Source organism: Molossus molossus, unplaced genomic scaffold (assembly GCF_014108415.1).
Source record: "Molossus molossus isolate mMolMol1 unplaced genomic scaffold, mMolMol1.p scaffold_m16_p_11, whole genome shotgun sequence".
Taxonomy (NCBI): Eukaryota; Metazoa; Chordata; class Mammalia; order Chiroptera; family Molossidae; genus Molossus; species Molossus molossus.
Window position 1 is genome coordinate 67,376,582 of NW_023425346.1, and position 15,631 is coordinate 67,392,212.

Here is a 15,631-nt window from a genome sequence, read left to right on the forward strand (position 1 = left end):
TAAAAAGACTGTGGTATTATATTAATAAAACAATTCGTAAAACAAAGATCTCAAATCATCACCAAGTACCCCAGGTCTGGATAATACCCTGATTCTTCATTTGTTCTTTCACAAAATTGTGTGTAAATAATTTCTGTATGTATATTAAGTATGCTGGGGACATGGACAGGTGAATGTCATACTTATAAAAACCACAGAATAACTTATAAGAAAATAATCTGGAGTTCTATAACATATTTTTTTTTCTTTATTGATTTTACAGAGAGGGAGAGGGAGAAAAACATCGATGAGAGAGAGAACATCGATTGGCCACCTCCTGCATGCCCCCCACTGGGGATCGGGCCCACAACCTGGGCATGTGCCCTGACCGGGAATAAAACTGGTAACTTCTTGGTGCATGGGCTGACGCTCAGCCACTGAGCCACACTGGCCAGGCAAGGAGTTCTATTACATTTTTAAAGTGCATTTTATGATAAACACATTTTAAGTAGATCTATGATAAGTGTCCTTAATGCTTATTCTATGCAACAAAATTACACTACAATAGACCTAAGGGAAACATTTCAAATTACTGATCCTCACTGTATAGCTACATAAAAACATAAAATTATTAACTATGGATCATGAGTGAGGGTATGTGTATTACCTGTCTTTTTGAAGTTAAAGGTGTTGATCCAAGTCCTGGGCTAGAAATGTCATCATATATACTTCTAACTGGTGGAGCTCCACTTTTATCTTTATGAGCTGGTACAACTGGTTGTGGTGGTGACCCACCTACAGTGTACAAAACATACAGTCAGGTGAGAAAACAAAGAAATTTTCCATCTTTCTGGTAGACTTTTTTAATAGTCATATCACCATTACTATTTAATTCTCCTAACCACAATCCTGTGACTTAAGAATGATTGCTGTTTAATAAATGAAAAAAACAGAGATACATGGAGTTGCTTCACAGAAATTGCTCAGGAGCAACTTGCTAGAAAATAAGATTTTTTAAATCTGTATTTTTAAAAATATTGCCTTAAACTTGTACCTCCTATTGCTTCTCAAACTTGAATACACCTGAAAGTCACCAGGAGATCTTGTTAAAATCCAGATTCGGATTCAGAACTTATGGGGTGGAGCCTGAGATCATAAATTCCTAACATGCTCCTAGTGATGCCAATGCTGATGATTCATAGATTGCACTTTGAAAAAAAAGGTTCCAGAATAAATAAATAGAAAATTTATTTTTAGTAAACATAGGTAACTTTTTCTTTCTCTACTAAATGCTTATTTAGCATTTCAACACAAAACTTGATCCTATTTCTCACTTGAAAGTAGGTATTAAACAGCTCCGGTCTGTATATACTTGAATAAATACTACCTTATAATGTGTAATTTGCAAAATTAAACAGATCCTATTCATGTTTCTCATAGTAAAAAGAGATTAAAGTACAAAATATATTTTTAAAAGAACCAATGTTTAGGGATATAAAGATGTCTTTATAAGTCAGAGAATCAACAATGCCAAACAAAACAACTAAGCAGCCTACACCCTCTGTAAGACTAGTGGCTGAGCCTAGACAATACAGCATAAGGTATTCAGAATACAGACTACAGAACAGGACTGACCTGGGCTTTAACCTCCTGCTCTGTCACTTAGTAACATGTGAGTTTCAGCAATTTCTTAATTGTATTTAGCCTCAGTTTCCTCTTTTGAAAAATGGAGATACTACTCCCTATCCCTCAAGATTGATAAAAGAATAAAATAACATATTTAGCATACTTCCTGGTTCATAAGTACTCAATGTGGTAGCTACAATAACATATTTGAAATATATACATATTAAAAAAGCTCTCTAGAATAACATTTTCAAGTGAACTAATTCAAATATAATTTATAATTCCCCCTGACCACACACACACACACACTTTAAAATAAATAATACCTTAAAGACAAAGTAAGAAGAGTTTACCTTAAACCATCTACTAAAAGGATATTAGCTCAGTGGGAAGAGATTAACCCAAGAACTTACAGGCATGTATGCACAGTCTATGGGCATAGACAATTTTGAGAGAGAGAGAGAGACCACACTCACCTAACTGTATTGCAGTATACTGTTATAACTGTTCTATTTTATTTATTATTGTTCATCTCTAACTGTGCCTAATTTGTAAACTTTATCATAGTTATGTATGCATAGGAAAAAACATAGTATATATTGGGTTTGATACTAACAGTGGTTTCAGGCATCAACTGGGGTCTTGGAACTTATTCCCTGAGGATAAGGATGGGGACAACTGTAGCTTATACTGCTTACACCTCTATTCTAAGAGTCTTATATTAAAAAACAGAGCCATTACTTAATGTTTTGAATTAATAAACTGATAAAAGTGAACGCTTCACCATTACTCTTTTTAAAATTCTAGTACATATACTGACATTACTATGAAACTACTTTAGGCAATTTACCTACCTGCAAGTAAAGGTGATCTCATTTCCATTACTCCCACTGAAGGGCCACTAATTGATCGAGGTTGCGGAGTCACTGGAGCTGGCAAATCCCCCATTAAAAATCCAGGTAAGAACTGGGCATTAACCCCTGGTTTTGGAGATGTGGGTGAACCCAGCATCATTGGTTCAGATCCTAAATAAATCAGAAATAAAATAAGATTTTAATGTTATAATAGCTAACAAAAAGATTCAAGATTGTAGCATAATTTTGAAAATTTAATCAATACTGTTAAATACTATAGAGCCATAGATAAATTCATTATTTTAAAAACCAATAAAAGCCCTGGCCGATATGGCTCAGCAGTTAGAGCATCAGCCTACGGACCACCATCCTGGGTTCAGTTCCCACTAAGGGCACATACCTGGGTTGCAGTTTGTCCCCGTCCCAGTTGGGGTCGTGTGGGTGGCAGCCACTTGATGTCTCTCTCTCTCTCTCTCTCTCTCTCCCTCCTTTCCTCCCTCCCTCTCTCTCTCCCTCCTGCTTTATCTGAAGATAAATGAAAAAAAAAAAGTCCTCGGGTGAGGATATAAATAAATAAATGAATGAATGAATGTATGCATGCATGCATGCCCTGGCTTGTTTGGCTTAGCACATAGGGTGTTGGCCTGCAGACCAAAGGGTCATAGGTTTGATTCCCAGTAACGGGCACATACCTGGATTGCAGGTTTGATCCCCAGCCCCAGTGGGGGTTATGCAGGAGGCAACCGATCAATGTGTCTCTCTCACATCAATCTTTCTCTTTCTCTCTCCCTTCCACTCTATCTAAAAATTAAAAAAAAAAAAAAGTCAATGAAAAAAATATCCTCAGGTAAGGATTAAAATAAATACCAATAAAAGTTATTTCTAAAAAAATATGAGTATTGTGTAGTAATAATATTAATCTTTGACAACTATTTTAGTTTTTAGTAAATGTAACTTTTCTTTCTCTACCAAATGCTTATTTAGCATTTCAACACAGAACTTGATCCTATTTCTCTCTTGAAAGTAGGTATTAAACAGCTCCAGTCTGTATACACTTGAATAAATACTACCTTATAATGTGGAATTTGTAAAATTAAACAGATCCCATTCATGTTTAAGAATCAACTTATTTTTAAATTTAAGAATTTTAGTTTATAATATTTAAAAAATCCTTAATACATACAGGAAAACTTTCCATTTCTGGGTCAGCTACTATGCAACAACCAAAAACAAGGACAGGGTGCACAAGTTACACAAATTCTTAACAAATCAAACACAATGAGTTTAGTTTGCTATATGTCTCATTTTTTTCTTCCTCACACACAAAAATTATAAATCATTTTTGTATACAAGCGTAATCATGTACACATTAGAACACATATGAAATAAGAGTAATGATTATCATCCCAACTAAGAAACATATTTAAAATATTAGGAAAGTTATTTTTTGGATTTTTTTTTTTCTTTTTTTTTAATCCTCACCCAAGGACATGCTTAGAGAGAGGAAGAGAAAGAAACATTGATCGATTGCCTTCTGTATGTGCCCCAACAGGGGATCGAACCTGCAACCTAGGTAAGTGCTCTGACCAGGAATCCCTTCTGTGCACAAGATAGCCACCCTTCATGCACAGGACAACGCTCAGCCAACTAAGCCACTCTAGCTGGGCTTGGATCTTTTCCTTTTTTTAAAAAAAACTATTTATTAATTTCAAAGCAAAATAGCACAGTAAAAAAAACATGGGCTCTGGAGTCAGAGAACTGGGTACAAGTCTCTAGGTAAACTGGACATAATTGTTTCACCCACCCACTCACAGAGCTTTGATTAGAATAATAGCAAGTAAAGCACTTGACCCAGTACTTAATATATAGCAAATGTTCAGCAAATATTATTATAACAGTGTTTTATAATAGCCAAAACTGAGTGACAAATATGTAAATAAATATGCAATGTCTGCTTATGAAAATTTCATTTTCAACTATGTGACAAGCCTAAATGTGATTCATGGCACTCAGAAATATCAGACATTTTGTATGTTATTTACATGATCTTTATTAACTATTACTTAACTTCTAAATATCCTCAAAAATTTGTTTCTTGTTATCCAAATGCTGTAGTCATTTATGTTTCTTCCTATATCTTGTTATAGTAGACCTAGATATTAACAATGTAAGTGTATAAAAGAGGAAAAAGGCAAAGTAATTCAGGGGGGTGGGGGGGAAGCAAATACTGAAGCAGGAAGAACTATAATTACATTGTAATTATTTTAAAGTGCTAGTTAGTATATTACTATGATATACATTGTAATTATTTTAAAGTGCTAGTTACTACATTACTATGATATTATTATATATTATTTCCAAAGAACAAACACTAAAATCAAACCAAAACTATTTTCTGAATAGATATTAAAAACCCACAGTAATAAACAAAATGTTTTAGATACTGCCAACTATCTTCAATATCCCATCTGCCAAAAGAAAAAAACAGCAATTACAACAATTAAGTCAAAAAAAGTTCTTATATATCTGGATATATATTGTGATACAGTCGAAAGCACCAGAGTGAGGACACAAAGAACTCCCATCAGGGTGTCACTAACCACCCTTCAGGCTAAATTTCACTTGGAAAGAGAGCTAACTATACCAATGGAACCTGCAAGTCTTCAATTCCATTTCATAGTCTATATTGCTAAAACACATACTATCTTCTTAGCTAGCACTGTTGGTTAAAGCATCACTTACTTTTAATATACCATTAGGTTCCGGGAAAATGTTTATTTCTCACCTAGAATATCTATGTGATTTGAACATTTAATATCAGCTAATGTCAGATCTCTGATTAGGCAACAAACAGAGAAGGGATTATTCACATTTGTAACCCCAAGAAATATTTTTGAGTAGAAAACTGTAAAACTAGAAATGAATAGTTTTTTTGATCTCTAAAAGACCAACATTTGTACATAAATTTAAAAGTAGCAGAGTATCTGCACTGACTTTATGCACTTAGTTTTTTATTAATACTAAAACAATTCATATTATTCTCAAATTCTTTTGCACAAACCTGTAAAACATTATATACCCCTCCGATATTTTTTAAACCATTTTACGTCTAGACACATATCACTCTTGCTCTTTTCCAATTTCAGAAAGTTGAAACCTAACTTTCAAATGTCTCTATAGTAGACGGTTTATTTTAACATTTTCGGCAGTTCTCACAAGTCCCAAGACTCAGCAGACAAAAAGGAAATCAACATCCAGTTAATTTTTTAGATCTCCCCCCTCCCCCCAACGGTAAATTTCAGCAACGGGAATGAACTTTTTAAAGTTCACTACGCGACTGACTTGAGGAAAAGACCTACAATACTTGGTCACTTTCCCAAGATGAAGGCGGGGAATATCGTGCGAACTCCTGGCTTCCTATTAAGGCCAATATCTGGAGAGATGCCATCATCTGGTTACGTAAATGTCGCACGATTCAAGCTCCTTTAATAAGACGTTCCTTCGGCAAAGGCCTGGAGAGGGGAGGTATCAGAAAGGACTAGTGCCCAGGTGACCAGAGTCGCGGCCGGTACCCGCATCCGGGGCACCGCCCACCCACGTGTCAGCGGGCAGGTCCTTTCCCGCCGACGAGCCCCGGACCCGTTCCCGGCCCTGGGGGTTTCAGGGATCTCAGGTCTGGCGGGCTGCCGTATCGGGGGCACAAAACGGCGCGGTCGACTTCCGACGGCCGTTTCCTCACCGCTCCCCGCATGGCCCGCAGTCTCCCGGAGCCGCCTGTCAGCGTCAGGAGGGGCAGGGGGCTAAGAGCTTAGGGGCGATCCAAGGGCTCCCCCTCAGAGACTGAAGCTAGCAGACGAGAGCCTGATGACTAGTGCCTTTCAGTTTTGCCCGCTTCCAGGCCTATGGCGTGGATCGCAGTGCCAGCGAGGAAAGGCAGTTTTTCACTCACCCAACGTGGGCGCCTGAGGTTCGACAGCAAAGGCTGCCATCGCGGCGGCAGCTACTCTTAGCTCAGGACCCTCCCGATTTTCAAAAATGGCGGAAACTCCCCACGGGTACGGGCGCGCTACCTTATGGGGTGGCGTAACTTCCGGGTTTGCGCCGTACGTAAATTCTGGACGCCGGAGCCGTCATTTTGGAATCGGGCAAAGGTCTTTGCGCAGCCTCCGCATCGCCCAGGATTTCTCTGGGTAGGTGATGAAGCTCCGTGGGAACTACGGTTCCCGGAATGCTTTTGCTCACGTTATGAACATCCTGATTTTTTTGGTGTTTGAGCTTCATAGAAGCACAAATTCTTTTATTCACGGTTTCATAACTAGCAAGAGTTTACCCAGTGCTCAGTCATCTGTCAGCTCTTTCAAGTAACAGCCTGGAAAAGTTGGCTTGAGAAACGGTTGGTGCCGCTTTCCAATGTCGATTTCTGGGCTTAGTGCGTGAAGCTCCGTTCACAACGCATATTTTCTGTCATGGCTAAGCCTTTTTTTTTTTAATGTTATATAGACACAATTTTACAATAAAGCATAATTCATGCTTGCTGTTTTCTTACATATTCATATAAAAGATAGTATATAGTGTATAATGGAGACTAACAGTAAACAAACACCCGTGAACCCACCACACCGCAAAATCCTCCCCATAAGATCCACACTGTCCTTCCTCAACTTTCTGCTTTTCTTTAGATAGTATTTAACTATCCCACACACATTCTATATATGTGTGTGTGCGTAAAAATCAATTGTTTTGCTTCACTCACTCTAACTTTATAAAAGTGATGTGCTACATGTATATATTTTGGGATGTTCTCTGGTCCATGCCAAACTCATTATCCTCAAAATATCCTCAAAATCCATCTATCCTCCTTATTTTTTCTGGGATTTTAAAAAAAATCCCAAATCTAGCAAGAATTTTGGAATTTGAGTGAGGCAATAACAATTCCAGCATTAAATGGAAAGTTCCCAGAGATCAAAGTTCAAAACCATTTAGATGAATTAACACTCTTTTTTTTACAGCTGTATGGGTTGAACTGTGTCCCTCAGAAAGATATGTTCAACTCCTAACCTTCAGTGCATATGAATGTGACCTTATTTAGAAATAAGGTCTTGGAGGATGCAATCAAGTTCAGATGGTGTCCTACTGGATTACCTCAAAATTGGTGGCTTAAACCAACACAAATTTATCTTTTACAATTCTGGATGCCAGAAATGTGAAATGAGTTGTATGGTGCTAACATCAAGATGTCAGCAAGATTGATTTCTTCTGGAGGTTCCAGGAGAGAATGTTTCCTTGCCTTTTCTAGTATCTGGAGGCTAACCATACTACTTAGCTTGTAGAGACTCTGTCCTCCCCTTTCAAAGCCAGGTGCATAACATCTTCCATCTCTCTGACACTACTTCTCTCTGTCTCTGTTATCACATGGCTTTCTTCTTCATAGTAAAATCTCCCTCTGCCTCCTTATAAAGACATTAGTAATTACATTCAGAGCCTACTCAGATAATCCAGGATAATCTCACCATTTCATTATCTAATGGTAGTGATTAAATTAATAATCACATCTGTAAATTAACTTTTGCCATATAAGAAAAGATTTATATAGGTTCCAGAGATTAGAGTGTGGATATCTTTGGAGGCTATCATTCAGCTCACCACACCTAGCAACTTCCTTCTCAGAATTAAAGTAGCAAGAAAGATTCACCAATGAAGGAATTTCTATGTAAATTATGACCTAGACAAGCAAAAGAATATTATGCACCTGTTAAAAAGAATAAGATGGCCCTGGCCTAGGTGGCTCGGTTGGAGTGTCTTCTTATGAACCAAAAAGGTTGCAGGTTTGATTCCTGGTCAGGGCACATACTGGAGTCAACCAATCAATGTTTCTCTCTCTCTTTCTCCCCCCCCCCCCAAATATATCCTTGGGTGAGAATTATTTTAAAAGAATAAGATGTATTTGATGTGTGCATTGACCTAGAAAAATCTCCATGATTGATATATTGAAAGAAACTATTTGAAAACATTTACACGGCATTTTTTTTGTCTATTAAAAGAAGTTTGTTTTTATTGATTTTATTGGGGTGACGTTGGTTTGCAAAACCATACAGGTTTCAAGTGTGCAACTCAATAAAACATCATCTGCACACTGCACTGTGCGCCCATCACCCCAAGCAGTCTCTTTCTGTCCCCTTCCCCCTTTGCCCACCTCCACCTATATGGCATCATTTTAATTTAACAACAACAAAAAAAAAGTATAAAGACAGGAAAGAGGCTTATGTAAATAAACTAAGAAGTTGGAAAATGTATGTGAAAACTATTAACAAGAAGGATAAAGTAGGAGAGAGGCTTAAGAAGGGCCTTTAATTTATGTAATTTTTAGTGGTTGATTATGGGTGTTATTTACTGTTTTTAGTATTCTTAAAATTAAAAATTTTTTAAAGAAAGTTGTTTTCCTTTCTTCTCTTGCACTTCAAAGTTATACCCTTTCAATTGGCACTGATGCCCAGTTTCCTGTCCAAAAACTTCCACTAGAACTTGATCTTCTTTCTGGCTGCATGCACTAATTTATTTCATATTTCTTCTCTTTCTTTTCAAAATCTCAAAAGAAGGGTCTACAGACTTTAGTAGATGGTCTAGTTCCCTTACTTGACCATCTTGTTTTTCAATTCATTACACACTGACTCCTGTGTAAATCTTCCTTTGAAACTACTGACCACAACTATTTTTCTCCTAATTGACATGTTAGGCCTGTACCCTGGACATCTATGGTATTCATAGATGTAGCTTTGACAATCTTTTCCAATATACAAGTGTTTTTCCTTGTTTTCGGGGATGCTACACTTTCTATTCTCTTCATAACTTTCTACTCTTTCGCTGGCTTTTCCATACATGATCCCATTTCATGCTAACTTGGACATGTTGTTGTTAGTGACACCTTTGTCCTCTCTCTCTTCCTCAATTTTTATGATCTCCCTTGGAGTCCTCATCAGTTGTTACATTTTTGCAAATAATTTCCATTATTGTATGCTCCTCCTCTCACCAAAGCCAAATGAACTTTTCCAAATGCTTGCTGAACAACCTACCAGCCCATCAAAGCTCAAAAACAAACTCCTTTACCTCCAAAATCTGCCCCATTCCAGTTGTCCCTTTCCCATTAGTCTTCTATAAACTAAAAATTAAATCACAGTATGTTAGAGCAGAATTTAAGGTCAAACAGACCTGAATTTAGAATCTGACTTTCCCACTTGAATTCCGTATTACTTGCATTGGTATTAAACCTCTGTGTATTTTATTTTGTGTAAAATAAAAACAATACCTACTTTGAAAGGTGGTTATGCTTAGTACAGTGCCTGTTCCACTCTGCTCTTTCTTCCACCTTTCTCTTGGCTTCCATCTTCCCTGTCATCAAACATTAGATACCAAGTCCTATTCTTTCTCTACTTAATTCCTAGACAATTGCAGTCAACTCTTATCATCATCCTGTGTTCAGTTAGTCTCTCCCACCAAATCTAAAATACCACCAGCCAATACTCCCTTCTTTGTATATATTACCCAGCTGTCCAAAAACCCTCTCAGGCTTCCTGTTCCCTACAGCTGCCTCATTTCTTCAGCACCACAAGATTCACAACTGTGCACATTCCAACCAATAACACCCCTCATTACACTACATACATTTAAAAATTATTATTAATTTATTTTTGTTACAGATGTTTCTTCTTTCTCCCCAATGACACCCTCCCTCCGATCCCACACCCCTCTCTACATACATTTTCTCTTGTTTAAATTTATTTTTCAATTACAGTTGACATTCGATTTTATTTTAGTTTCAGTTGTACATAGTGATTAGACATTTATATAACTTAAGAATACACTACATACATTTTCATTTGAGCAACAGAGAAGGGGAAAATCAGGGTGAAAGGTGCTACAAACTAAATATTGGTGTCCCCCTTAATTCATGTTGAAATCCTAACCCCTAACATAATGCTATTTGGAGATGGGAATTTGGGGTTAAGTCATGAGGGTGGAACCCTCACGAATGAGATTAGTGCCCTTATTAAACAGACCCTAGAGAGTTCCCTCCTACCCCAACACCCCCTCCTCAGCCATGTGAGAACACGGCTACAAGACTGCCATCTAGGAACCAGGAAGCAGGCTCTTACCAGACACCAAATCTGCTAGTGCCTTGATCTTGAACTTCCCAGCCTCCAGAACTCTGAGAAATAAATTTCTGTTGTTTATAAGTCCCCCAGTCTATGGTATCTGTTATAAGAGCCCAAACAGACTGAGGTAGGAGGGTAGGAGGATCGTAGGGATGGTGTCCAAAAAATACAAATCCATTAGTTGTTAATTGCATTATCTGACCTCAATAAATAAGTGACCAAAGCTATGTCTTTATAAATTAAAATAAATATTACATTTGGAAACTTACAAGTTTTTTCCTAACCATTTCATTACAGTAAACAACTGGCAGACCAGTGGAGGGAAACATCAAAGGAAACGTTGGTTTATCTGTTGATTCACCTGTTATCATTAAATCAATTAAATGGTTCTTATTACCCATTGGAAGTGAAAAAGTAACCTCAAATCTTATATATCTTAGGGAGGCATGCATAAATTTTTTCCTTCCATTCTCCCTTCCTTCCTTCTAATAGGCAGTTTTTGAATGCCTGTTATAGGATATACCTGGTATAAATAAACAAGAGTAAAAATCTCTGCTCTCTTGGGAGCCCATTTTGATAAGGAAAACAACAAAATAAGTAAAATATAAATAATTTTGGTGATAATTAGGGCTATGCCATATATAAAACAAGAAAGTGTGAGGAATGGGAGCACTTTTAAGTAAGGTGGTCAAGCTCGGCTCAGCGGTTAGAGCATTGGCCAGCGGACCAATGAGTCACGGTTTGATTCCGGTCAAGGGCACATACCTCAGTTGCGATTGGTCCCCGGTCCTGGTTGGGGTCGTGCAGGAGGTGGCCACTCAATGTGTCCCTTTCACGTGGATGTTTCTCTCTGTCTCTCTCTTTTTCTCTCTCTCCCCCTCTTTCTCCTTCCCACTCTATCTAAACGAAAAAATGTCCTCGGGTGAGGATAAAAAATAAATAAATAAGGTGGTCAGAGAAGGCTTTTCTGAGAAGGTAACATTTAATGTTTCTGGGGGGAAAGCGTCCCAGATAGATGGAACAGCAGGTAATGAAGTGGAGCCTTGATTATGCATTTTCAAGGAATACATAGCCAAGAGGCCAGTTTGGTTAAAACAAAAAGAGTGAGGGAGGAAGCAGTTGGCAATGAATAGGTCAGAGAAGTAATGATGTGTGTATGTGGGACGCCGAAGGTGGGTGCTGGATGATGTTTGAATAATCTCAATGCTGTCATGGTTAGTTAAAATATTCAGTAGTTTAATGTGAGAGCAATTCAGCATCTTCTCTTGACTTAAAACAATAGAATGTTCTATTAAATTTCCAATGCCAGTTTATCCACAGTAAAGCCAATTATAAGATCTCACTTTACCATTTCATTTCTTAAAGTGGCTGGAGAAAAAAAAATTTTATAGACCTTGAACTAATTTATATTGCAAAATATATAATTTTTTGTCTGGTCAACAGATTTTTGAACCAAGAATTTGACAGCAAATAGGTGTTAAAGCTTTTAAAACAAATAACCTCAAAGAAATAAAGATATTAACAGGGGAAATAGTAAATTTATTATTTTATTAAAGTACATCAATACCTGGAAATAATAAAAGATACATTATAAATATAGATACAAAACAAGTCAAGCTTCCCTTGAAATAGAAAAGTTTGTTACTTTTAAAGTATATCAATGGAAACAACCATAAATGTATTAACTGCAAATGCCATGTATGTATTGCAAGAATATAAAACTTTAAAATCTTCTGGTTTAAATTCTTAAATAACTACAGGGTAACTAAGTATGTTCAGGATCCTTTGGGCAGAAAAATCAAGAGCTACCTGACAAAACTAAATAACTCATTGTACTACATTTCTGTTATTTTAAAATATATTGTGGCTTTGCTTATAAAGGTATCAATTCATTGAGTTAACTCACTGGGTAAGATTATAAGGACAATACTCTGACTTTTATTTGCTACATTCAAGAATTTTTGGAGAAATTATATTTGAGGGGGACTTGCTATATACATTTGAACCACTTGAGTTACTAATAATAATCATATGACAAGTTCAGGAGGTTTCCCTATCTCCACTGAAATCATCAATCAGAATGGAAATATGTTCCCTGGGTTACACAATACATATTTATACATTTCAGTCAAGGTTCAATAGGAAAGAAGTGATGCAAGAGTAAAACTGCAATAATGATTTTTAAATACTATACACTCTATTTCCTATGAAATCTCTAAGTTGATATAGTGGTCTAAATTTTGTCCAAAAGAATCCAAGAAAACTATTCTTTGGTTTTCAAAAATTTAAATATTTCTTGGTTTTCAAATCAAACTGTATGTCATCACAAACCTACATTAAAGCAGAACGTTAGAAAAACATTTAAAAAATATTAACCTTGCCTGGCCAGTGTAGCTCAGTGGATTGAGCGTGATCCCATGGACTGAGAGGTCCTAGTTCTATTCCTGGTCAGGGCACATGTCCAACTTGTGGGCTCGATTCCCAGTAGAGGGAATGCAAGAGGCAGCCGATCGATGTTTCTCTCTCTCTCTAAAAAATCAATAAAAACATATTTTAAAAAATATTAACCTTAAATAATTAGACTTTTATCATATATCCCAGTACCTTTTTCCACTCATCTTTCTCAGGTTGCTAGGAAGGCTCTATATTTATTTTCAATGTTTAAAAACAAATGATATATTGCCATGGCCAGTTTTGCTCAGTGATTAGAGTGTCCGCCAGTGGACCAACGAGTCCCGGGTTTGATTCCAGTCAAGGGCACATACCTCGGTTGTGGTTCGTCCCCCACCCTGGTTGGGGTCGTGCGGGAAACAGCCACTCCATGTGTCCCGTCAATGTTTCTCCCTCTCTCTCTCCCTTTCCCGCTCTCCTTCTCTCTCCCTCCCACTCTCTCTGAGCAAAAATGGAAAAATGTCCTCGGGTGAGGATTAAAAAACAACAACATATATTAATTTCCTACTTCCCTTAAAAAATAGTAGAAAAAAATCTATTTTAAAAATAGAAGTAAAGCCCTGGCCAGTTTGACTCAGCGGTGGAGCATTGGCCCGAGGACCAATGAGTCATGGGTTCGATTACGGCCAAGGGCACATGCCTCATTTGTGGTTTGTCCCCAGCCCTGGTCTGGGTCATGTGGGAGGCAACCAGTTGATGTGTCCTCTCACATCAATGTTTCTCTCTCCCCCTCCCACTCTATCTGAGGATAAATGGAAAAATATCCTTGGATGAGGATTAAATATATATTTTTAATTAGAAGTAAAAACTCCTGAAATAGCCCTGGCTGGTTTGGCTCAGCGGTTAGAGCGTCAGCCTGCGATCCTGAGAGACCCGGGTTCGGTTCCCGCTAAGGGCATGTACCTCGGTTGCAGTTTGTCCCCGGCCCTGGTCGGTTGTGCGGGTGGCAGCCACTCGATGTGTTCCTTTCATATCGATGTTTCTCTCTCTCTCTCTGTTCCTCTCTCTCCCTCCCACTCTACCTGAGCAAAAGGTGGAAAAGTGTCCTCGGGTGAGGATAAAAAAAAAAACAAACTCCTGAAATAATTTTTTTCCTCCCTCAAAACAGATCTATATTTGGTATGCATTTTTAATGTATAATACATAAGATAAAGAATTATAACGTTAACATTCTTTTTATAAATAACCAGGTATGACAGTGACTTATATCCATGGGAAACATACTATATATTGTAGTACCCCTGATTTAAAAGACTGAATTACATTTTTTGATCTATTTTAAATACAGCAAACTACTATCATTTAAGATAAAATAAAATAGATGCCAAAGCACTTCTGTAAATGATACAGAAGATATGAGCTTGCACCATAGCCAGATCACTATGGGCAAGAGCTAAGCATAAAAATACAGACATAAGTAATATACTATCCATTATGAACAAGTTCTAGTCAAGGCTTCATGTCACAACATTTAATGGTTGAAAAGTAAACAGCACCTAGCAAAAGAAAATATATTTAAAGAAATGTTTTCATGTGAATGGAAAAGGTTCACCTTGCAAACCCTCAGCAATACTGACTACAGAGACAGCATTATACATCAGTCTCATAGTTGAGAGGCTTCTGTCTGCCTTAGTCGGCTTCAGACAACTCACTGTAGGTTGATTACTGCTGTAATGTAGGTTTATACTGCTTCATAACAGAAGTAAAGTTCATAGTTTTGCATGTGATAGCATCTTGTCAAGCTATAAGCAATCTCGAGACATAATTTGCTCCTGACAGCACAGGAAATCCTGCTTTCTCAAATGCACACATGTGCTCAATGTGCACTTTCCAAATTATGTATAGGAATATACTAGCTCTCTACAATATGTATTGAAGAAGAATTGACTTTCTTACCAAAATCTAAATGGCTACGATATTTCCTAAATCATGAAAGGTATTAAATAAATCGTATTTAATTATTATATTAATTTTAAATACATTTTATTTTGAATAAACAAAGAATATCTTTAAGTAAATTCATAATGTGGAGGTCAACTTTGCCAATATGGAGACTTAATTTTTTAAAAAGAAACTATTCAAAACCTCTGGCCAGAGGTAAAATTGTAAATAATTTTAGGCTTTCTAACAATGTATTTAAATTTTCTTACAAAACCATAACCTTGTTTCCTTAAAATATGTTCTCTAATAGAATATTTAACTAGAAAACAGATCATTGAACAAATGACATCTAAAAAATAATTCTTCAATATAAAATATTTTCCACAGATCCAAGATTTAAAAAATTATGCCATGGGACCCAAAAACAGAATGCTAAGGACCCAGGATGAAAAACACACAATGTAAGAGACTAGGTCACCTAATTAAAGAAACATTAGCTCACAATAATGTAAGAGAGAAAATCTACACAAAACTTAAAAATAAGTGCAGGGAATATAATTAAATTTTAAAAATCCAAATGAAAAGCGGGTACAAAAGGACATTAAAATTTTGTGAATATTGTAACCACTATGTAAATATTGCGTAATCCTTCACATTACAGTTACCTCTTTGGGAAGGTTAAAGGTATTG

The 15,631-nt window shown here is 36.9% G+C and overlaps 1 protein-coding gene across 3 annotated transcripts in view; it reads right to left on the minus strand.

Annotated features, from left to right (window-relative positions):
* Positions 1 to 2,657, minus strand: part of NUP35 (nucleoporin 35) — a 34,134-nt gene extending 31,477 nt beyond the window's left edge. The window contains exons 1-3 of one of the 3 annotated variants that reach the window (XM_036254555.1): positions 2,460 to 2,572; positions 1,615 to 1,727; positions 647 to 774 (exon numbers count right to left, since the gene is read on the minus strand). Coding sequence is in view for 2 of the 3 variants with exons in the window: in XM_036254553.1 (XP_036110446.1) it covers positions 647 to 774; positions 2,460 to 2,619 (288 nt within the window). In the remaining variant the exon portion in view is untranslated. Of the gene's footprint in view, positions 1 to 646; positions 775 to 1,614; positions 1,728 to 2,459 lie in introns of all 3 variants that reach the window. The other 2 variants (XM_036254553.1, XM_036254554.1) reach the window with 2 other exon arrangements.
* Positions 2,658 to 15,631: the final 12,974 nt, after the last annotated feature.